A 24,696-nucleotide genomic window follows, 5' to 3' on the forward strand; every position below is an offset into this window, starting at 1 on the left:
CTGCTGACCCCTACTCTACATCATTTCTGGGGACCACCTTCAGGAGACAAATAGATACAGAGAGGCAACATTGACTGAGGATAATATGGATCCTTCAGGTAACACATGAAAAGAAGCACTCAAGTAAGAACCTGTTAGAAGATTTGCATGCTAATCAACTCTAATAAAAACTCTAACATGTTCCTGGACTGGAAATTAGATGAGCTGTGTGACATCTGTTTCATCACAAGAACTACGTTAGAAACCCCACAACATCAGTGAAAGATCAGACTAGAATCATGGTTCCCTCAAGCACCTGTCTTGTTCCAATGACTTCTTCAAGTTTTTCTGATGAGGTGTGGACATGAGGCCTATGCAAGAACGGAGAGAATCCTCTTCAGAACCAAAGCCAGTATAAGGTGGATATTTCCTTTCTATTTTTGGAACAGGAGGAGGCTCACAGGAAATAGAGGTAATGTTCTCTATAACAAAACAAATGCAAACAAAACATCAATATTTTTTTGCTCTGATTAGGGCTGTTTTGAAAGGTTTGTTATGATTTTGAGATGAACATGGAGATCTTTGTAGACTATTTTAAACTCTTTCAAACAAAACACAGCAAGATCCTGTGAGAATAGGTTTCAATCATGTTTACAAAAACCACAAAAATCATTTAATAATCACCATTGGTTCAAAAGAAAAAAAAGAATCTATGTCAAATAAGTAAACATCTATCTTTTGTCATCACATCCTTATTTCTGAATATTTTTTGTTCTCTGATTTTTCCAATGATATGAAAATTCAAACTTGAAACTTTATGCCACCCATTCCATATTTTAACCTGTAATTTAGCCCTCTCCTATCTTCAGTCAACACTCACTAATAAAATTCTTTTCCAAACAAGACTGGCTCCTGACTATTTCACCTTTCCCCTTCTCCATATGCCACCTCCTCTTCCTTACCCATATTTTTAGCCCCCTCCTTTGCCTCTCTTTTTAGTCTAGGCCATGGCACTTCACCACCTAATTCAAAAATAAACACAAAACCAAAACTTCTTTCTTCTCACCAGCCACTGTTACAGTTCACTCTTGTTACTACCACCCAAGAAAAGATAGCAATTGTATGCAAATGTGATAAAGCATAAAACAAACTAAACAAAAAACCCAAGAAAACAAAATAAACTTTCAAAACAGCCAACTGCCCACTCTCTCAAAGAGAATGCTAAATGGTCAATACTGATTTACTTACTTGCTTCTTACCAGTGAGGAAGGAGAAGTGGAGAGAAAGCCGTGGACATATTTATAATACTCAGGAGCTTTCACATACTCATTTGTGAGGCTGTGCGATCTCTGGGAAGCAGCTATGCATTCCAGAGCAGATAACATATTCACCTGATCTATCAAAGTCCCTGTATCTGCCCCTTCCAAAATAAGAAGGTGCCAAGATCTTTCCTAAAAGAAACAAAACCAATCCCAAAGAATTCACTGTCTACTTCTTCTCCAAGTTTAAGTTTGTCTTGGGTGTTTGCATTTGTGAATGAAAGGAGTTCCACATAAATAAAGATTTCCTTTCCTACTGTCAATGTAGAAGGAAGAGTACAAACTGTAGAGCATACCTTTGTAGGAGAAGATATGTACCAGTTTGCTATCTAAGATAACCTCTTAAAATGGAAAGGTTTGTTTGCTTTTTTATTGACTGATCAAAAGGCTAAGGGTTTGAGTCCACTCCCAATTCTGATTTGAAAGCATTTTCAGCTTTCCTTAGACTCCCTAGCACCCTTTATGTGAATTTTTCTCAAGCATAATTCCCCAAAGAGTTTTATTCCATCTTCACTAACACTGCTCATGACAGACATGTTGAAAAAGAAAATATCACCAAATATTTCTCATTGAGAGTGGGTGTTTAACTAGCAGCTAAGATGTTGATTAGGGCCACATGTCCCACACCAGGGTATCTGAGTTTGATACCTAGCTCTGGTTCCTGACTCCAGCTTTCTGTAAATGTGGATTCTGGAAGGCATCAACGATGGCTCCAGTAATTGGGTTCCTGTGACCCAAATGGTTGACCTGCATTGAGTTCCTAGCTCCTGGCTTCGGACTTGGCTGTCGCAGGAATATGGGGAGTGAACCAGCAAATGAGAACTCTGTGTGTGTGTGTGTGTGTGTGTGTGTGTGTATGCACGTGCATGTGCACTTTTCACATAAATAAATAAAATGTTTTTAAAAAGCATTTCTCATTGGCTCAGTGAAAGGAGCAGACAGTCTGTTAGTACAGAAGTAACTTATGAGTCTCTCCTACTGCTATTTTTGTAGTGATTAAAGAGGAGTCTTGGTGATAAAGAGGAAAGTTCAAATTTTGGAATTAGGAAGAATTGCAGTAGACTCCATCACAGTTAACTACTACATCAAACGTACCACTGTTTGGTACCTTCTTTTCAAATGGAATACCATAGAGATGGCTGAGCCATGGAGAGCTATTTGATTATTAGAAAATTGGAGCATGAGCAGTTTCCTACACCAGGGAACATATACATACAACTCAACATACTAATCTAAGCAGTCTAACCCACAGAGGGCACATATTGAATCCCAAAGTAATTAAGAATGCATTCTATACCTCCTCCCCAAATTACAGGTTTTGTTACACAGTGTTTACAACAGATTTAAGTAACAAAAGAACTAATTTAGAGCTTTCCTCTGCACCCACAGTGCCATCTAGTGTATAAAAGCTAAGAACTGTTCCACTCCATCACAACTGACTTTCATAACACCACAAATATTTTTTTTGGAAACCCTGGATCAAGATCCAACTTTAAATCACATTTTTTCTGAATAATTCCCATGCATTCACAAAGCTTTGGACTCATACCTGAATGACAAGTTTCCTATCATCCCATCATCCTGCATGTTTCAGGTGTTCAGAATATTTGGTGAATACGTGAAAAATCAGACATTATTGTACAAAGCATTTTCTAAATGTCTTCTTAAACTGGTGCTATGCTAGATCTTGAGACTTATCTTTCAAAAGGTCTGATTCCTCTAATTCCAAGTGACTTGTAAAAATATATACTGAATGCCTATTCATGATTGACTAGATTCCGAAAAACTTGCAGTGAGATGATTAATCTTAAAAAGGAGACTTAATGCTCCTTCATGGTGATTTTCTATTCACCGTCTCAGCTGGAAGCATTACTGAGAAAAGCCTTCAATTACTTCAAAGTTCATCTCTTATGTGCTAGTAATCCAGAAATGCATCCAGATAGGTTTTAGAAAGCCCAAAACTTATGTAATTTGGAAGAAGCTCTTCAAGACAAATAATGCCAAATTATTAAGACAAAATTGGGCCAGGATCTTGGATTGGGATTCCTGCAAAGGAAGAACCCCAAAGGTTAAGAGATTCATTAGCTTCAAGGTAAATCTACCTCTGCTTGTACTCAAGGCCCATTTGGTGAAATGCTCATTTTAGGGTCAAATAATTAGTGAATCATATATTAGAACTATAAAATCCTTAGGAATCCTCCGCATCAAATAATGAGGGAGTCACATGCCATGGTCCAGTAGACAAGCCAGGGCCATAGCTGCCTCATGGAAGAACGGTCACACTGGACTATAATGTAGAAAAATCTATGGGATTGCTTTCTCCTTAGAATCTTTTTTTTTTTTTTTTTTTTTTTTTTTTTTTTTTTTTTTGACAGGCAGAGTGGACAGTGAGAGAGAGAGACAGAGAGAAAGGTCTTCCTTTTTGCCGTTGGTTCACCCTCCAATGGCCGCCGCTGCAGCCGGCGCACCGCGCTGATCCTGGCAGGAGCCAGGATCCAGGTGCTTTTCCTGGTCTCCCATGGGGTGCAGGGCCCAAGCACCTGGGCCATCCTCCACTGCACTCCCTGGCCATAGCAGAGAGCTGGCCTGGAAGAGGGGCAACCGGGACAGAATCCGGCTCCCCAACCGGGACTAGAACCCGGTGTGCCGGCGCCGCAAGGTGGAGGATTAGCCTATTGAGCCACGGCGCCGGCTGTCCTTAGAATCTTTAAATGCACAAAAGAATCTCATTCTTTTAAACAGTCAGGCCAAGTTTTGTACAGGAACTCAAATGTCTCATGGAATTCTATCAAACCCTCTTCATCCATATAAAGGAAAGGTAACCCATGCACCTTCCTTGGGACTATGGCTTACTCCTTCTCTGTCTGCCATTTTTCCCCACTACAAATGTGTTGAGGTATCATTTGGTAGGAGAAGGCATTAAAGCACCAGAGATGCATTCTGCATTAGAAATCTTCCTGCTATGGAAGGCTCTACTGTGTTGCTGGCACTTTGCTCCATCCTGGAAGCTGCACAATGGAGATACCCAGGTATTCTACTGACCACAAATACTGACAAGGGAGGAAATGTGACCACAATTACTGACAAGACCGCAGTCACTGATGAGACCTTGTCCTGGTGTGGGCTACAAGGATACCAAAACATAATGCATAAAATTTGGTCACTCTTACAAATTTCTAGGATCAGATGAATTATAAACAAAATAAAAATGCCCAAGATAACTGTAGCTAACAAATATTAACTTAACCTTATCTAGAAACAGAAAAAGTAAATGTAAAGATTACCTGAGAATACTGATTCATTCCCCTCACCCCATCACAAGTTCTACTCATTAATTACATTAAGAACACTGTTGTAACTCAAGAAATGTTGTGTAATAATAGTGTCTGCTAAATGAGATATTTTAACACATGTTATGGGAAATATAAAAAGTCAATGTGACTATGAAATGCATCATAATTTTGCATTTGCCTAATTTTCTGTTTAAATGCATAATGTTCATGTTATATTAGCTATAAAGGCACAAAACTACATTTTTATGTAATACAATAAATCTGCAGCATGAATAAAAGAAGAAAATAGAAAAAACAGCACTAGAACTAAGTAGAAATGAACCACAGGGCATTTGAAGTGGACACATTTACCCAGGACAGCTAGATTTGGAGTGAGCTAAGGGAATTATTCCACTGCCTCAGAAAATTCCCTACAGAAGCCCTAAGACACTAACAATGACAGTCGTTTTCTCAAATGCTAACTTTAGATTCTCAAAATCAAGTTGAGAAAGATCAACCAAATGTTGAACTTATATGTTTTGGAACCTCAACCATATTCTTCATATTAAGGTAATCTGTCAATCTTTCACCACATCCTTTATTATTAAGGTAATCTTCAGATCCAAGATGTGGTTTTCAATCTACACTGAAGCCTTACTGATTCTAAATAGGCATCTGCATTTATTAAAGGCAAATTCTTCTGCCCAACGATCTAAGGGCCACTAGCAGCTTCTTTACAGCAGCTGCCACCTGCACATTCCTGGCTTCTCTAGTCCACAGTCTCCAAAGCAAATATACCCAACTGTCCACTATAGGGGACCAAGTTGGCCCCTGTAGGACCCACACATTGTGACTAATCTGGCATGCAAATCGAGGGGAACAAATTTCCCTAATGAATCTAAGAGTGAAAATCAAAGTCTTTTTCATTCCAATTCTTTTGTATGCCTTCTCTCACAATCCGGATTCCCAGAAGGCCAGGAAGGCTACACAATGGTGACACCAAGATATATGAGGTAGGCTTCCTTTCATTCTACAGACACAGCACTTCGTCTTTCACGAAGGCATTTTCTAGCTTCCATCTCACCCCTCCAGGAAATGTGTTCTGAATATTCTAAGGTTCCCAGAGAAGAACAACTGTCCCCCTGCATACATGGGATCCACATCCATGAATGAAAATATTTCAACAAAAAAGAGGCCTATGATGGTTGTCTCTGTACTAAACACGTACAGACATTTTTTTTCTTGTAATTATTCTTTAAACAATACAGTATAATAACTATTTCTATATCATTCAAATTATATTAGGTACTATAAGTAATATAAAGATGATTTAAAGTATAGTGGAAGAGGCTGGCACTGAGGTGTAGTGGGTAAAACTGCTGCCTGCGACACTGGGTTCGAGTTGCAGCTGCTCCACTTCCAATCCAGCTCCCTGCTAATGTGCCTGGAAAAGCAGCTGAAGATGGTCCATGTCCTTGGGTCTCTGTACCCACATGGAAAACCTGGAAAAAGCTCCTAGCTCCTGGCTTTGGATTGGCCCAGCTCTGGCTGTTGCGGTCATTTGGGAAGTGGACCAGTGGGTAGAAGATCTTTCTACATCTCCTCTCTTTCTGTAACTCTGTCTTTCAAATAAATAAATAAATCTTTTTTAAAAATAAAGTATAGGGGAAGAATCACTTCCCCAATGGCCACAACGACCTGGCTGGGCCAGGCCAAAGCCAGGAGCTTCTTCTGGGTCTGCCATGTGGGTCCAGAGGCCATCTTATGATGCTTTCTCAGGTGCATCAGCAAGGAGCTGGAATGGAAGTGGAGCGGCAGGAATGGAACTGGTGCTTATACAGCACGCAGGTGCTGTAGGCTGTGGCTTTACCCACTATGCCACAGCGTCAATCCCACTTCTAAGACTCCTACATAATAGTACAGCAGGTCTCAGCTCACCTTCCAGCCTAGAAACCTCTCATGCAACATTATCTCCTAAATCTACTTACAGTGACCTATTTATTATATTAAGTGCTTAATAAACAGCTGGTTTTTATGCTGACCTTAAGTAACCTGATTAGAATGGAACTAACACCTAAGAAATGAGAAGCTGGAAACCTGGCTGAACCTCACCAGGAAAAGTAGAGCAAACTGGTACAAAATAATTTCCTAGAGAAAATGAGTAAGTATGTTCATCATGGTAAGCAAGAATTAAGCAAAGAGCAGAGCATTTGGATTTCCATTTCAATTGTTTAACCAATGCATCTATCATAGCGAGGCAGTGGGCACAAAGGGAAAACAGAAGTCCCTGGCGTCAAAGCACACAAATTCAAATCTTAACTTATCCTTTGCTCACCATATGATTGGACAAATGAGCCCTAAAATGGGTATAATGAGCCTACCTATAAAGGCTTGTTGTTAGGAATATATAAGACAACAAATGCCTGGAAGATAGCAAATATACAATAAACGGTAACTATCATCAGCTTGGAAACTGAAAATCAAAAGTAAAATCTTAACTAGGGAACAAAAATTGTGGATTTTAAAGTGTTTTCCAACAGCCATACGCATCACTTACCAATTCCATATTTAGTTTTATAATAAAGCTTCGTAAATTCATCACAGTCACAAAGCAGCACTTTCCTTCCCCACACATTGATGGAAGCTCCTACAGACAGGTCAGAATCTTTGTAAAACTCTTGGTCTGATTTTCCCATCTAATAAAAACAAAGGAATACAGCATTGGCACCATGGATCTCCAAAGAACTATATACAAAGAAAACTTCGTAAAAATTCAATGATGTCATTTATAACTAAATTTTTGAAATCGAGTGAATATTAATATTTTAAAGCATTATTTTAGCACCACAGTGCCTGCAAAAACCAACACAATGCACATATTTACATATAAACTAAAGCCTGGCTATTGTTGATAAATGGCAGTGCAATGCATCTTTTTTTTTTTTTTTTTTTTTTTTTTTGGACAGGCAGAGTGGACAGTGAGAGAGAGAGACAGAGAGAAAGGTCTTCCTTTGCTGTTGGTTCACCCTCCAATGGCCACTGCGGTTGGCGCACCGCGCTGATCCGATGGCAGGAGCCAGGTACTTATCCTGGTCTCCCATGGGGTGCAGGGCCCAAGCACTTGGGCCATCCTCCACTGCACTCCCTGGCCACAGCAGAGAGCTGGCCTGGAAGAGGGGCAACCGGGACAGAATCTGGTGCCCCGCCCAGGACTAGAACCTGGTGTGCCGGCGCCGCAAGGTGGAGGATTAGCCTAGTGAGACGCGGCGCCGGCCGCAATGCATCTATTGGTACAGCCATTCATTTCATTTACAATATCACAAGGGAAGAATATGTAACTTGCCCCCATGGTTCAGGGTCCAGGGAAGTCCCATGGGAAACACTAATCAAACATAAGGTTCCTCACCTGGTACTTATCCAACATGTAGCTAGCACCTCGGTTGTCCAACACGCTACCTATCTCTGACAATCTATCATACACGTTGAGAACTGTTCGATCTGTGATCTGGCCTGGTTGATAGACTCCAGGTGGGCCATACTGGAAGACAAAATCGAAACAAAGTATGGGCCACAGCCTCGAAATACAAAGCTGATACCATCCAGGGGCACATGCAGGAGACATGCAATGTGTGGTTCTTCTCTCCCATCCAGGGGAAGACACACAGTCCTCTTCCCACAGCATCACAACCCTCGTGGGCTGGCCTACACTCCAAGCATCCTTCAAGTCCTTAATGAGGCCCCATCTTCCCCATCTTCCCCACCTCCCCAACCCCTCCCATACTACAGGTAGCCAGCCACTCAGTTCTCTGCCAAGTCACCACACATATTGAAAACTGTTCAATTTGTCCCCAGTCCCAACCTCAGAAGCATCTACTGAAGGGTTCAATCGCTTTCTGTGGTCCTCAGCAGTCATCTTTTCTTATCATTAAACTACAGATTTTGCTGAGAAGGAAGTCATACCCCCTGACATCTTTTCTTTATTCTGCTCAGCACCCGGTCTGATCCTGAGCACAGTAAATACTTGCTGGCTGACAGAGACAATGTGGTAAGGTGAAAAGGGCAACAGACTAGGGTCAGCGTCTAACAGAAATTGTAGTTGGGGGCAAGCCAGGGCCCTGCTCAGCCCTGTGAAAGTGGTCCAAGAAGTTGTGTGAACTATAGGAAATACTTTAACAAATCTATATAAACTGACAATGATCCATTTGTCACATGCAGATGAGAAATCTAAACATCCCTGATATGTGTGATATACAGAGGAAGTTTAAATATATAAGTTTATGATGTGTGTGCTGTAGGTAAGCCATAGAACATAGAACAGTACATTTGGACTCAAATGTTCTCTTTACAACTTAGCTACAGGACTCGGGGCCAACTATCTTCCCAGCACTTTGATTTCTTTATCTGCTTAAATGCAGCAGTCCTTACTCTTCACTTCTTCCAAGGATGTCGTGTGAAGGGAACACCTACCTCCATTATATTTCTCCCTAAAAGAATCGAAGCTCCATGCAGTAGGGCTTAGTCCATTTTCCTTCTCACTGTAACCTCAGAGCTGGCACACAGTTGGCATTCAACAATTATTTGTTGAATGAATAAAAATGAAACAATTGATGTCAAGGTACACAGCAAATGCCAGGTGTGTCATTATTATTTTATATTTAGCCTATTATCAAAGTCATTCTGAAAACAGGTTTCCCTGGCACCTTCTGGCCTCCTGCTGTGCATATCCCAGAAGTCTCAGACAAATTCTGCTTCCCCTGCCTCCAAGAGATACAGCAGGGCTTCTGGTACTGGCCTCAGAGAACTTGAGCTTCCATGAGGATCCAAAGGTCAGCTGTTATTTACATCAGAAGTTAATGTTTCCACAATCTTTTCAGGAATACTAAGAATTAAATTAAAAATATGTATCCAAACGAGGAATAAAGTATAGCAACAGAATCATACAACATTCCAAAGAGTGACTTGAGTCTCTCGGTCCATATGTGAACTCAGAAAGCAGTTCCGGGTCCAGTGCTCACCTTGGGTAGCTTACCCCTTCGGAGGAACAAGGACATGGCATCCCGGCCTGAATTGTGGGGCAGCACCTCTTTGATTTCAATAGTATCATCAGACAAGAAGTAATGCAGGACAAGTTCTCTGCGGTCCCCAAACAACGATCCTGAGTCATCCCACAGGCAGAAGAAACGCAGAACTTTCTTATCATTCAGGAGGAACTGTCTCAGAGTGTCAAAGGACTCATAGGGACGCAAGGGCTCCATGCACTCTACCGTCTGCAAATGGAAAACACGTCAATAATAGTTGCAGGTTTTTCATCTTCACCTGTGGGATGCAAGCAATCAACTGACATAAAGATATATTCTCTATAAACTATTCTGTGACTTTTAAAAATTTTCAAGTATGAAATATATACACTTATAATCAGTTTTAATCTTAAAAATACAGACAAGGAAATATTAGGAAGCTTTTCATATTACATATTAGGTTAATATACTGAATCGTATTTCTATAATATTTTGAAAATAGACTTTTCTCAAAATTCATGTTTCAGAACAGACAAAATTAATCTATGGAGACATAAGTTAGGACAGTAATTGCTTCTGGGTAGAAAATCTGAACACAGGGACAAAAGAGCTTTCTAGAGTGATGGAAATATTTTATACTTCAATTGTACACATTTGCCAAAACTTGATCTTCATATTTAAGATTTGTGTACTTGACTACATTAATTATATCTCAACCAAAAAACTCACGTCTATCTATTAGAAATGCATCTGTATATGCTGCTTATTCAAAGATTTTTGCAAAAGTAAAAAAGAAGAAATAGGGGGGCTGGCACATTGGCACAGTGGGTAAAGCTGCAGCCTACAGTGCTGGCATCCCATATGGAAGCCGGTTCGAGTCCCGGCTGCTCCACTTTTGATCCAGCTTTCTGCTATGGCCTGGGAAAGCAGTAAAAGATGGCCCAAATTCTTGGACCCCTGCACCTATGTGAGACACCCAGAAAGAAGCTCCTGGCTCCTGGCTTTGGATTAGTGCAGCCTCCAGTCATTGCAGCCATCTGGGGAGTGAACCAGCAGATGGAAGACCTCTTTCTCTCTCCATGTTTCTACCTGTCTCTGTAACTCTGTCTTTCAAATAAATAAAATAAATCTTTTATAAAAAAAGTCAATATGAAAGTCTCTTAAACTCCTAATTTCCCAAAGATTTCTATATTTATTGAAGAGTTTTCTCCCTGAGGGAATAAATGCTAAAATGATTCTCCCAATCTGAAAAGAAATTATTTAAAACATTTCTTGGCTATGCTTGGTATTTATTCTTGATTCCTGGCACAAAAGATTTTTTTTATAAACCTAAGAAATCTTACAGTGCTCTATGCAATTTCATATAATGCATCATCATTCACAAAGACTATCACATAACACCAACTGTTAGTGAATGACTTCAGCCATATGCAAAGGGTGGTAATTCATATGCACTCATTTCCTTCAGGTTTTCTCTGCTGGTTCTAAAGACTGTATTTATCCAGACTCTTTTACCCAGGGCATTCAGAAAAAATTAAAATCAAGCTAACAAAAAAAATCTCTTTGTATACTGATTTACAAGCATTTCACCTTAGATACTCCAGAATCAACAATACATATGTTTCTCAGGAGGGTTGTAGACCTACAACATTAAAGAATAATTCTGAGGCTAGGAGGCAGGTGTAGATGAGTGATCCTACATGCAGCTTTTAACAAGAGATCAAAGCAGAAATCAAAGAAGAATTTTATTCTAAATGGTATGCTATCTTTCTACCAGAAAATGAATTACAACTTTTAAAAATGACAAAAGTACTCTATGGGCATCCAAATAAGAATAGTGACTTACCCCTCAGTACATGAGAGGACTTCTGGAAGAATGGAAATGGACTACAGTCTTGATTTGGGTGTAGTTTATAAGGGTATATGTATTTGTGAAGACTCATCCAACTGTATACTTATTGAAGTATAAGGAAACAAACGAAAATAACAAAAATCAGGCTAAGAATCAAGAGATCTGCATTCCCATCCCAGCAAAGAGATTGGCTGGGTCTCTGATTCTTCTGGAAAACAAAGTTTTGGTCAAAGGATAGTTTTTAAAAAACTTCAGAAAGACAATAATAATAATAATAATAATAATGTCTATTCCCTACACTAACTGGGGTCAGACTTTGAAGATAAGCATTCTTAGAATCATGGCCCTCCTCAATCTTCCAGAATATCTCAGCATCCAATGGCACCAAAAGAAGAGTTGGGAATCCTGGGGAGGAAGGAAGAAGATGTACCCAAGGTTCGGTTCACAAAATCATTAGCACAGAAACAAAGGTCTTCCCAGAGTTAGGCAACTAAAACAGGACAAGATAAGTCAAGGAAGAATGGGCCTAACTCATATGTCAGTGACCACAAAGCCAACTGTAGTCTCATAAAAATTATCCCACCTGAACTGCTCACCAAAGACTCCTACTACCTAGAAGGAAGACTCTATGGAAAGAACTGGAAAGCAGGAGCAGGGAGGGCAGCAACAAAGTCTTTCCTGCTGTGAGGCCAACACCACTGGGCCTTCCCTCCCGTCCAAGAGACAGGACAACCTGAATAATTGTGGTACCAACAGCATCAGGAGTAACAAAACGCTTTACTGATTCTCCAGAGATTCTCATTATGAAAACAAGAACTCACAAACCCATTAACTTCTTACCTTTTTCCGTGTCTGTATATAAGGATCTTCTGGACACTGTCCTGGAGGATTTAATTTGATTCCTATTTTCTTCAAAAAGTTTCCAGTGAATGCATCACAGTCATAAATCTTGAATTTCCAGCCATAGAAGACAATATCTATGTTTATATTGAAATGGTACACAGTATAAAACTGTTCATCATCAGGAGGTGGGAGAGGAATCCGATGACGCCGGATGAAGACCCCTGTGGCATGAAACAAAATAAAAACTGTTTCATTGTTCTGCTAACAAGTGGGAAGCTAAGCACACCTAACAACCCTGAATGCTCTCCTGCAATAGGAAGGTGGGCAAAGGGCTTGCTCTTGGAGGCAGCATTAGCACATTCAAACTCTCTGAGGGAGCGAAGAGAGCTCTGAGATCCCGAGTTCTGTGACCTATCTGGTAATGCTGTTATTAGCATTACATAAGTGGTGTTAGGAAAGTATTATTCCCTAACAATTATTAACTATTATACTTTCTTAATAATTATTACTAAACTTTATTACTTCTTATTCACATTCTCAACATAATTATAATTACCACTAATTATTAATTATTTTACTAATAATTTAATAAATATCAATTATTTTATGCCCTAATCATTATTAGTAAAGCTTAAAGACTGGGAGAGCTGAGGGATGAAGGAGGTGGGACATAAGCAGAATGACGACAAATGCTAGACATTGCCATCAAGTCTTTTCCTAGAACAAGTATGTTCACTTTTAGCCACTAGTACCCAATGTGTGCACAGTAAACAAAGGCCCCCAAAACAGAGTTCTCACAAAAATGCATCCTTTGGGTTCAAAACAAAAAGGCTAATGAGCTTTATCACGGTGGGTGCTAATACTGTGATTCACAGCTTTGAGAAGCATGATTCATTTTAGGCTGCTTTGAAATTGCAGGGAATCTCGTTTTCTCTACTAACCTATTTTCCTTCCTTCTTCCTCTATAGCCTCTGTCCACCTCCAGTCAAACAACTTCATCAAGTCACAGTTATCAGAGCCTTCTTAGTTCTAGCCAGTGCTCTGGGTCAAAGGTTCTAGATCTCATTCCATCTTCTACTTCAACCCTATGATATACATTTGTTACTTCTCTTGGGAATATGGCCTCAGGTCCCCACGTAAACCCAAAGGGGTAGGGTAGTCAGCCATTGAAGGCAAAGGATTTCCTTGCCTAAATGATTATATCAAATATATCACACCATATCACCCAAGTTACCCAAATGTCGCTGAAACCTACTGTCAAGAACTGTTTAGGGTTTATGGTTTTATTTGCAAGCTAATAAGGTATCTTCTCACAGTTTCATGGATGCTGGTATAAGACATGGGAAGCTTTGGTTAGGGAGAAAAGGCTGGTTATTATGCAAGAGCAGTAACATCAGTATTTTTTGCACCAGTTTCCTTAGTCCCAATTCCCATAAGGTGATACAACAAAGTTCAGGTAACACCTGCAGGGCACATGTAGTAGGTGACATTACAGGAGAAGTACCCTGAGCATAAGGAACTGAAATTTTCTGTAATGAGTAATTAGCACTCCTGCCTTTCATCACAGAGGGAGATATTATCTTTATTGGACTGGACACTAAGCATTTCTGCTGTTGTTCTGGTGAAAGAAACAATCTGCATCTTTCAGGGCCATAAGCAAACCCACACTTTGTTCCATAGGGACAGGCTATCTTTACCTTCCAAAGCTGTTTGCTATATAAACATCCTTAAAGAGACAGTCTAGAACAAAGAACAGTCAGTGCTTCTGCTTACAAGTTGTACAGACGTGCAAGATACCCATGGAGAATTGTCTCTCAACATCTGTGAAAGATTTAGGCCTGAGAATCTATTCTAAGAGCAAAGAGAAAAGGGTAGCAGAGCAAACAGGATCTAATGATTCAATAAAAATTGGCTTATGTGAATTCTGTCTGGAGGTATTTTAATATAAAGATGTCAATTTATCTTCTTCGTATTTTATAAAGCACTAAAGAAGAGTAACTTTTCCCAAAGCCTAAAAATGCTTAGAAATTATTCATTCCTTATTCATTAAGGAGCATTTAATGAATATCTTTATGTGCCAGGAATTGTGTTGGGCTCTTTTCCATTATTCTACTTAACATCTTTTCACTCTGTTGAGAAGAACTTAACTTAAATCATTTTCATCTTCTTTTCTTTGCAGCAATTTTAATTGGTACATTAAATTAAAATAATAAAACTATAAAATTAGAATTGGCCTAGAATATTTTTAAATGTACTACATAAAAGATGATATAATTTTACTGCAAAAATTATACTTCAATTAGCCTTTAATTCATGCCACTGAAAACAGTATGCAAATTATTTAATCATTTAAGATTAGACATTTAGAACAAATTGCATACTTAAACATCTACAAAAGGATGGGCATTTCAGGTGTTTTCAAGAGCCATTATATACCTGTTTAAAAATACTTACATTGTGACAGCTTTTGAAATCTATAAGATTCCTTCAACAGTCAGGAGCTTCTTTGAAAATCCCATCTATTTTGTATTTGTACTTCATTATAAAATTCAAATAAGCAAGTGAGAGCTGATTTTGGTTCAGTCAGGCTTTGAATAGGCTTCCTATATTTTTCTAGGTGTGAGAACTGGCCCACCCACTGGGTTTTTCAATAATAATAATCATAATCATCATCATAGCCCTAGGATAGACTTTCATTTACATTTTCTCATTTAATCTTCAACAATCCCAAGACACAGATAATGCATGAAATATGAATATTCCATTTATGGATGAGGAAAACAAAGCTCAGAGTGGTTAAGTGCCATGCTCAAGGTCATGCCCTAAGAAATGACAGGAAAAAGATCATGAACTTGGGTTTTCAGTTTCTAACTAAATACCGTTACTTTCTATAGTTTGCACTGAACCAAGTGAAAGAGGAAAAGAATCGACACAGACAAAACATGATAGAAATGGGTAGAAGAGCTGCCAGCCACCCAGAAAATGGGAAAGAGAGAGAGAGAAACAGAAAGAAAAGAGATGCTCTTCCAAAACAAAAGCTTTTCTTGGCTCTAAAGGCACATTTTTTCAGGGAGGGCCCACCTGCAGCAGCACAGCATTACCAGATTCTCCCAGGAGCCTGTGTCTCTCAGGCCCTCACACTCCTTATCTGAGCCCCTGTACTTCTCCCACTAGATGCTTCTCAGAAAGGTCCAGTGAACTTCTTTGTGAAAACAGAAAAAAAAAAAAAAAGCCCTGACCATTCATAGATTAGAAAGAAAGGAAAAGTTTAACCCTAAACAAGAAAATGTTGCTAACAAAAACTCCAATGTTAATCAGAAAACCAATATAGGCCATTTAAATGCACAGTTGCACATGGCAGCTTTCAATAATATATTTGTGGGATCTCTCAAGTGTGTCCTTTAGGGATTAAAATTTGTATTTATTTGGGATTTGTATGTTATAGTCTTCCTTGATAAATGGCAGAAATTCTCCCAGCAGGAGTTTATTTTGAAATATCAAAGACATGGGCAGGATGCCATGTCTTTGGCACACACTGGAGAGCAACTGAGGTCATCAAGGTAGATAAATAAAAATAATGTTACAAAATGGAAAAACAACACAAGCACCGTATCTGTCCTTTAAACTGCCAGATGTTACCTTCTTTACTGTCCCAGAAAGACAACTAGGACACATGTCCAGGCATCAGGTTCCTATTTTCAAGGTCTTCTTCATCTTCACATTCCCCAGCTCTCTTCTTTTTCAAAAGCCCTGCTAGCTGAAACACTCTGCAAGCTTTAACTTTCTAACAGTTCCCTGTGGTTTAGATCTAAGTGACCACATATCCATTTATGTTTAATGTTTTTTCATGTTATTCAGTTGGGATTTGCCTTGGCTCTTTGTTTATACCATTAAATTTAGTTTTGGGGGGAATTCACCTTCCAGAATTAAGACTCTAACCTCTTAACCACATCTAATTATACATATACTGATTTCAGTGTAGCAATGCTACAGATCTAGGGTACAAATCAAAGTCCAGAGGCAGGTATTTCTGAGGTGAGTTAATATACTAGAATTACCCCTTGTCATTGTGTCTACTAGATTTGTATCATAAAAATACTAAGAGCTTTAATCATGGTTAGACATGATAGAGCCATCTTTTTCTTCTGTTCACTGTATTTCTCCATGGAAATGACTACTCTAGTTTCACTTTTATTTTTATGAAATGTCACCTGTGGTACTTTGGTTTCACAAGAATATTTTTATATCGATAACCTGACATCTCCCTTGTGGGAAAAAAAATTAAAAATCTGAAACTCTGCATCTTAGTCCCTAACAATAATGATAACCCTATACATCTCCCCCTTGGTCATTAAATAAGCACCAAAATCAGAGCCAGGTAGATACTCTAATTTCCTCTTTTTTTAAAAAAAAAAAGATTTATTTATTTATTTGAAAGGCAAAAATACAAAGAAAGAGATCTTCCATCCACTGGTTCACTTCCAAATGGCTACAACGACCAGGGCCAGGCCAGGCCAAAGCAAAGAGCTTCTTCTGGGTCTCCCATGTGGGTGGCAGGGGCCCAAGCACTGGGCTATCTTCTGGTGCTTTCCCAGGTGCATTAGCATGGAGCTGGATTGGAAGTGGAGCAGCGGGAACTTGAACTGGCACCCATACGGGATGCTGGTGCTGCAGGCTGTGGCTTTAACCTGCTGTGTCACAGCACCGGCCCCTCGAATTTCCTCTTGCACTGCAACCTTCTTGCCTAGTTTCCCTTATACACTCTATAACCTGCTCCCAAATACCTGCTATGATTTGGATACAGTTCGAGAATCCCCCAAAGCTTCACATGTAGATATTTAACCCCTACTGTTGGGCATTAATAGGGTGCAAACTTAATCCAACTCTGATGCTTAGGGGTGAAACATACAGGAAGTGATTAGGATTAAGTAAGGTCATTGGAGTAGAACCCCATGACTGAATCCTGGTGGCTTTATAAGAGGCAGAGGTCAGACCAACACACAAGGTCCCTTCTCTTGTCATGTAATGTTCTACAGTGTCTGGGAATTCTGCAAGCAATAAGGCCATCACCAGATGAGACCCTCAGACTTGTACCTCTAGAACCATGAGTTAAAATAAACCTCTTTTTTAGTTAAAAAAATTTATCTGACAGAAAGACAAACATAGCTCTCATCTGCTGCTTCACTTCCTAAATGCCCAGAAGCTAGGGTATCAATCCATGTGGCTGGCAGGGACCTGACTACTTAAACCACCACCTGCTACATCCCAGGTTACATTAGCAGGAAGTTGGAATCAGGAATAAAGTCAGGACTCAGACTCATGCATTCCAATATGGTATGCAAGCATCCCAGCTGACATCTTGACCACCATACCAAATGCCTACCCCCAAGTCTCTTTTCTTTATAAAGTAGCCTGCCTCCGGTATTTTATTACAGTAATGAAAAACTGACTGATCCACCTCCTGACTCCTTGCCCAACCACCTTCCCACATTTTTATCTTACGATGTTCCTTTTGACTGTCTACCTTTCCCTTCCATCTTCACTGGGGGAATCCTGAGCTACAACTCAAATGCCGTCTTCTCTGATGGATACTGACTTTTCTTCCTCTGGTCCCTTAAGTTCCTGGCACCATTTAGGATGCATGCACTGTCTCACAGGCACTATCTAGCACTTTCCCTTTTCTTTTTCTTTTTTAAGATTTATTTATTTATTTGAAAGGCAGAGTTACAGAGCGAGAGGGAGAGATCTTTCATCTGCTGGTTCATGCCTCAAATGGCTGCAACAAGGCTGAAGCCAGGAGTCTGGAATTCTATCCAGGTCTCCCATGTGGGTGGCAGGAACCCAAACACTTGGGCCATCTTCAGCTGTTTTCCCAGGCACATTAGCAGGGAGCTGGATGGGAAGTGCAGCAGCTGGGACTATTAAGCTGGGACCTTACTTAATCCTAATCACTTCCCATAGGTTTCACCCCTAAGCATCAGAGTTGGATTAAGTTTCCACCCTATTAATGCCCAACAGTAGGGTTTAAATTTCTACATGTGATGCTTTGGGGGATTCTCAAACTGTATCCAAACCATAGCAGGTATTTGGGAGCAGGTTATAGAGTGTATTAATAGCTGGGACTATAAAATGTGCAGCAGCATTTCAATATTAGATGCCAGTGTTGCAGGCAGCAGCTTAAACTACTCCACCAATGCTGGTCCCTCTTTCCTTTTTTTCATTCTTTCTACCCCTCCCTCCCTTCCTTCCTTCCTTCTTTTTATACTCCTTTCCTCTGTCTCTTCCACAAATATTTATTCAGTAGCTACCATGTACCAAGTATCTACCTTCACAGACTAGTGAGTCATCTTCACTCTTAAATTTTACACTGTTCCAATCAGTGATAGTTCTCTCCCAAATGTTCACCCCCTAGGGGTGCCAGATTTAACAAACTGAAATACGGAATGCCCAGTTAAAATTGAAATTCAGATAAATGACAAATTTGTTCTAGTATAAGTATTTCCTATGCAATATTTGGGGCATAGTTATACTAAAAACTTCTTTGTTGCTTATCTGAAATTAAAAATCTAACTGGACATCTTGTATTTTATCTGGCAATCATACCACTCCTTTACTTTATGGGATATAGTAGTCAAATATAGTATATGCCCGATATGTATGAATAGCATATGAACAAGTGACTTCTACATTGTGATTAATTTGCTTGATTCAGGTAGATTTATCTTAGAGTATAGAAAAAAAGCACAAGAGATACTATCCTATTGAGGGGCCAAAACGAGTCATTAGAGGAGACCAGTGTGTTTAATCAGGGATGTGCTAAGAACTATGGGAAAGCCAGTTCTTGACCCCAGGCCTACAGAGTAAAAAAAAAAAAAGAAAAAAAAAATCCAAGCTAGGCTTAGAGATTCTGATAATCACTCCCAACTGAGAACAAATGGTACAGACCATACTAGAACATTAAAGCACATTTCTAATCATTATCCTTTTTTAGCATAGATTAGTTTGGACTTAGTAGTTGGACTTGATTAACACTTACTCTGTTAGAAAATTAGTAGTAAATGTAATGGGTTAACCTCTGACGTTCTTGGCTTGATGTGATGTTTTTTTAACTACATTCCACCAGAAAAGCAACAAATTCTATAAATATGACATATCTAACCCAAAAGAGAATGATATCCTGGCAAGAAATGAAAGCAAGCCTTGAATTGCAACAGACACTCACTTGACTCACAACACAAGATTTCTTTGCCAACAAGAACTTGTGAATATTAAAAATATGTTATTCTGATTAGAAGCTACATGTAACTGAATGCCTGTTTTGGCACCATGCTAATGGATGCCTCTTTTGTTTCTGGCTTATTCCAAACTCCTCCACCCTAAAAAAAACTTACATGATAGTGCAGGCAACTAAAAAGGGGAGAGGCTATAATTCATTGAGTTGCACTAATTTCTTAATGGTCAGCTCCACAAAAAACAAAGGCAACTGACCTCCCAGTTCATTGTGAAAATATCAAAGCTGTGTGGAAGTGTCAGCAATACCATTAGTGCACAGCATCTAAATTTGACCCCTACTCTCTTCCAGGGCCTCTAACATATGGAAATCAGGCTCAGGCCACTCAAGACACAACTGAAAGAAATACAACCTACCCTGTCCCACTGAAGGCTGAGGCACTGGCTCATTACACTAGTTTTCTTTTTCCCAGTCACTTAATTTAGGAAGGCTTGAAGATGGTGTTTAAATGAGTCTTCAAACTATCTGCTATCCAAACAGACATTGCTTAACAATAATTGTCATATTAAATATTTCAAGAGACAGTGGTTTCTCTCTAAATAAAGCCTGATGACAGAGTGGTTATTCTTGTTTGCTCTTTACAGTATTTGCTACAGCCCTCCAGGTTTCTCCATTCTGCAACTCAATGTTATACAATTACCGCAGATTTTGGACACAACCCTTAAGCTGCGTGTTCACACAGGGAAATATCCTGACGGGGGTGAGCCAACTAGAAATTCTGCTATTTTCCTAACACTTTAAAACTTTTACTCTAGACTTTTCCTCTGAGTCCTTATAAATAATATTCCTTCTTCCTTAACATAAAAATGATTTGCAGATATATCATTTATGACTATCTTCAATTTGCCTTTGGTGTCTGCCTTTGTGAGACTTGAAATCAAGAAACAGAGAGAATTGAAGCTTTAATAAAAGCCTTTCCAAGATCTTGATAGAGCTTGCATTTCAGATTTCTTCTTAGATAGTTAAATAAAACTATGATACACTAGAAAGTGTCCAGAGAACTACAGCAATATCAGCTTTCACTTAAAAAGTAGTAATAATAAAAACATAATCCTAGTCATTTATATAGGTTCTGGATGTCTTGTGACCTCCAGTTCATCATTTGGGCAAATTTGGTGTCATGGTAGGGAAAGTAATCAGAAAATAAGCAAAGCCTGAGGCAGGTGTTTGGCACAGCAGTTAAAGGCACTGCCTGGGATGCCTGCATCCCATATTGCAGTGCCTGGGTTCAAGTCCCAGCTCCACTTCCCATTCCATTTTCCTGCTAATGTGCACCATTGGAGACAGTAGGTGATGGCCCAAGCAGATGAGTCTGCCACCCATGTGGAAGATGCAGACTGAGTTCCAGGCTCCTGGCTTTGCACTGGCCCAGTTTTGGCTGTTCTGGGCAGTTAGGGAGTGAACCAGTACATAAAATCTTTGTGTGTGTGTGTATGTGTCTAGTTTTCAAGTTAAATGAGAACTGAAGAAAAAAATAAGCAAAAATTCGTTACGGAATATCAGAAAAAAAGCATTTAAGTGGAAATCCTGTTAAGAAGATATTTTTTGCTTAAGCAATATTGTCACTTACCTAATCAAACATACTGAAATAAAACAGATGTTCATAAAAATTGAAACTTCTAAGTTTTCTCTTTCTGCTCTCAAATAACTTTTCATTTGCTAACATCTTCTTGCCAATCTTTAAAAATGACCTTGTATATGACCCTGATGAATCTTGTCCCCTTATAAAATAAAATGCCATGAAGTCTGTGAAAACCTTCTTTGAAATGTATACCCAGGGAGGCAGCAGATGATGGGTCAAGGCATTTCCATATTTCCCCAAAGATTTCCCATTAGTCCTTAAATTCTCCAAATAAAATGGGCAGTGGAGAGTCTGAAAACAAAGAACAATGGGGCCAGCTCATGTTACCTCCTCATATCAATCCACACCTTATCCCTCTACTAGGAAAGCTAAGCAGAGACACTGAGTCAAATCCTCTTCCTCTTTCCACCACCTCAATAGCCACTTTCCTCCAACACAGTCTGATTCTGGTCATGATCTACATTACCACAATTCCCATTGCATACTCTTAGCCTTGAATTTTTCCCTGAAAAGACATTCCAGGATGCCACCTGCCTAGTGAACATCCCATACAGATGTTCCCACACCCCTGCAAAGGCCTCATGCCTGCAACAAACATACCACAGTTCCAAATCCCCTTTCCACTTCTTGTTCCATGCCCCTGGGCTTTGTAAAGGCATCAATATTCCCTCAATCACAGACTTCTGAGGCAATAAACTAGGATACAGATGGAGCAGCAAATTACTTCTCTAAGCCTATTTCCTTTTCCGTAGAAGCTGACAATGACAGAACCTACTTTAGATGGTTGCTGGAGAATTAAATGAGATATAATTAGATACTCCTCTTCCTCATTATGTTTAATCTCTGGCCAAAGCCTATTAATTCTGCCAACCAAGTATCTCTCAAGTGTTTCCTCTGTTTGCTATTACCATCATCATTGTTGTGGTTTGGACACGGAGCATTTCTAGAAGTGACAACTGCAAAATTCTTGGACTAGTCACTTGTTCCCCTTTCTTCTCCAACCTGCTGGCACATAAGCTCCATGAGACAGGGGTACCATAGATCTTACTTCTTTTGTTCAGTTTCCCAAAACCCAGCAATAGTGCCTGGCACAGAACAGGCATTCAACAAACACTTCTTGGCAATGACGATTGGCTCCCATTTCATGATCCTAAGCACTAGACTCAATGAAGCCATGCTAAAAGAAAAACCTCAATTTCATGAGCACTGCAGGAAGTCCTTTGCACATTGAATAAGGTTGCAAGATAACCTCATTCTCAGAGGCCCCTGGTCCTCAAATTCCTGTTTCTTCCTCTTGAACTCATTGTTATATATCAATATAGAGGCATCTGGCCTAGATAAGTAGTAAGAAAAAGTTTATTTAACAAAAGCAGAAATCCAAAGATGTGTTAATTAATGGTAAGAAGGTGGTAAGCAGGGTATATGTATGTTAAACAGAAAGAAATGGATGGAAGAACCAACAGATAACTAATTTTCAGTAGGCATTAAATATACATGAAGCACCTGGGCTCTAAATATTCATGATACACTAAATATACAACAGGCACTAAATATTCATGAGTAGTCAATATTCATGAGGCCTTAACTTGGCCACTCATTCATTGGTGACACCCATTCTGGCCCCATGTGTCCTCTGTCCAAGAAACAAAAACAAAACCCATGACTATTCAGCAGGCTTACTGGCAAGCTACAGCTGTGGCCAGGGGCACTTATCCCTGCATCTCTCTGACAGACAAGTGTATGCCCTCAGCCGGAGGCCCCTTCTGTCTCTGGTTCTCCTTGTTTGAACCTCCTTTCTGGTCTCAAAACTATTAGCCAGTAAGGCTGGTAAATCAAAAAGAGATAGGATCATTGCCTACCCTAGGATTTAGGCAGTATGGTCTTTCCACCCATCTATAACTGGTCCAAAGAGTGTAGACCCACCACATACATCTTTCCCCTTGCTTCTTTCCTTGTATTTTAAATTATTTTAATTTATCATCTGATTTATGCATTTTAATTTGGTTCATGAGCCTTCTGTTCTGTAGTCCCTGGGAAAGCCTGCAGATATGCTTCTTGGAAGCTAGAACTCCTTCAAGGTAACATCCCATATAACACAGAGAACAGTCTGTAGGAAGAGCAGGAATGGAAGCAGAAGACAATGTTAGGTAGCTATTCCATTCCTCTACTCAGCATATGAGGGTAGCTTGGGTTGAGATGGTAATAAAGGAGACAGAAAGACATGGACAGGTTAAGGTTATGTTTTGCTGGGAGAATGAAGAACAGTGATGGTAGGTATGAGAAAATGGAGAAAGTAAAGAGAATGGAGACTCTAGTCAGAGAAAGAATTTCGTAGCCTAAATACTGGAGATTAAATACGCCAAAAGATAGAAAACAATGTACCCAAGAATGATGGCTGCTCAGGGAACAAAGGACCCTGAAGGGTTATTTACAACAACCACCCCACTCCCCTCTTATACCTCTACCAAACTTTCAGTGAACAATGCTTGATTACCCTCAAGGCCATCCATCTGCACTAATGAACACATAACTGACTCTCCTTTCTTCTACCCATAAACCAGATCAATCCCCACCTGCAACCCCACCCAGGACCATCTGCAGCTCCTCACAGCTCTCTGCCAGAAAGTTCATCCTTCCACTGACCTGAATCCTTACTCTTAAAAATCCTATCCTTGAGGATATAGAGAAGAAAGTCACCCTCCTGCACTATGTAGCCCCTTAGACCCCTGACAATATTTATCAGGCACACTTGCTTCTTCTGTTCAAAATATCCCATTACACTATTCTGTATTGGACATGACAAAATTTCAGTCCTTTCCCATCATGGTTGTTGTCTCTTGAAGGCATCTAGAACTCAGCATGGTCCCAAGGGAAGGAATCACAGCACAAACAGAAGAAATATGCCAGTTCCCTTGATCTCTTTCATACTCTACTAATGCAGCCTAGGATTCACTTCTCTGTGGTCACTTAACTTCTATCTGGGGCTGAAACGGAATATGGATGAAGGAGTCTCGGTTGAGGCACCATCAAGGCCTATTGTTAGCAGGTCTGAGGAAGAATATAGGGAGGCTGAAAAAATCTCAGTAAACAAAGAAAGAAGAGGGAACACCAGTCTTGGAGCAGTGGTAGAAAACAGCTTTCTCTTCTCCCCTGACAGTGTTGTGAAAGAAGTTATGTGATCATAGCAGAGACCAAAGGATTTAAGGAAACACACACACAGAGAGAGAGAGAGAGAGAGAGAGAGAGAGAGAGAGAGAGAATTGACTCATATGAGCATTCTTCAAAAACTTTAACCTTTATGGAAAATGAGGTTAAAAGATGTCTAATTTGGTACCAAAAATATTTAAATAGATACATAGGAGAGGGCCTTCAAAAAGTCCATGGAAAATGTGTATTATGGAAAAACAATGCATGGCTTCCAAAAATTTTTGGTACCTAAATAAACTTAACTTTTAATTCTATTTTTCAATAATTTTTAAAAATTTGACAGGCAGAGAAACAGATGGATAGACAAACAGAAAGAGCTCCTATCTATTCCCT

The 24,696-nt window shown here is 39.6% G+C and overlaps 1 protein-coding gene across 1 annotated transcript in view; it reads right to left on the reverse strand.

Moving 5' to 3' along the window:
- Positions 1-24,696, reverse strand: part of EFHC2 (EF-hand domain containing 2) — a 183,471-nt gene that overhangs the window by 84,614 nt on the left and 74,161 nt on the right. Inside the window, exons 4-8 of the mRNA XM_008272519.4 lie at positions 12,281-12,504; positions 9,586-9,837; positions 7,977-8,108; positions 7,128-7,266; positions 296-461 (exon numbers count right to left, since the gene is read on the reverse strand). Of these exons, the coding sequence (XP_008270741.1) occupies positions 296-461; positions 7,128-7,266; positions 7,977-8,108; positions 9,586-9,837; positions 12,281-12,504 (913 nt within the window). The remainder of the gene's footprint in view (positions 1-295; positions 462-7,127; positions 7,267-7,976; positions 8,109-9,585; positions 9,838-12,280; positions 12,505-24,696) is intronic.

This window comes from Oryctolagus cuniculus, chromosome X (assembly GCF_964237555.1).
Source record: "Oryctolagus cuniculus chromosome X, mOryCun1.1, whole genome shotgun sequence".
Taxonomy (NCBI): domain Eukaryota; kingdom Metazoa; phylum Chordata; class Mammalia; order Lagomorpha; family Leporidae; genus Oryctolagus; species Oryctolagus cuniculus.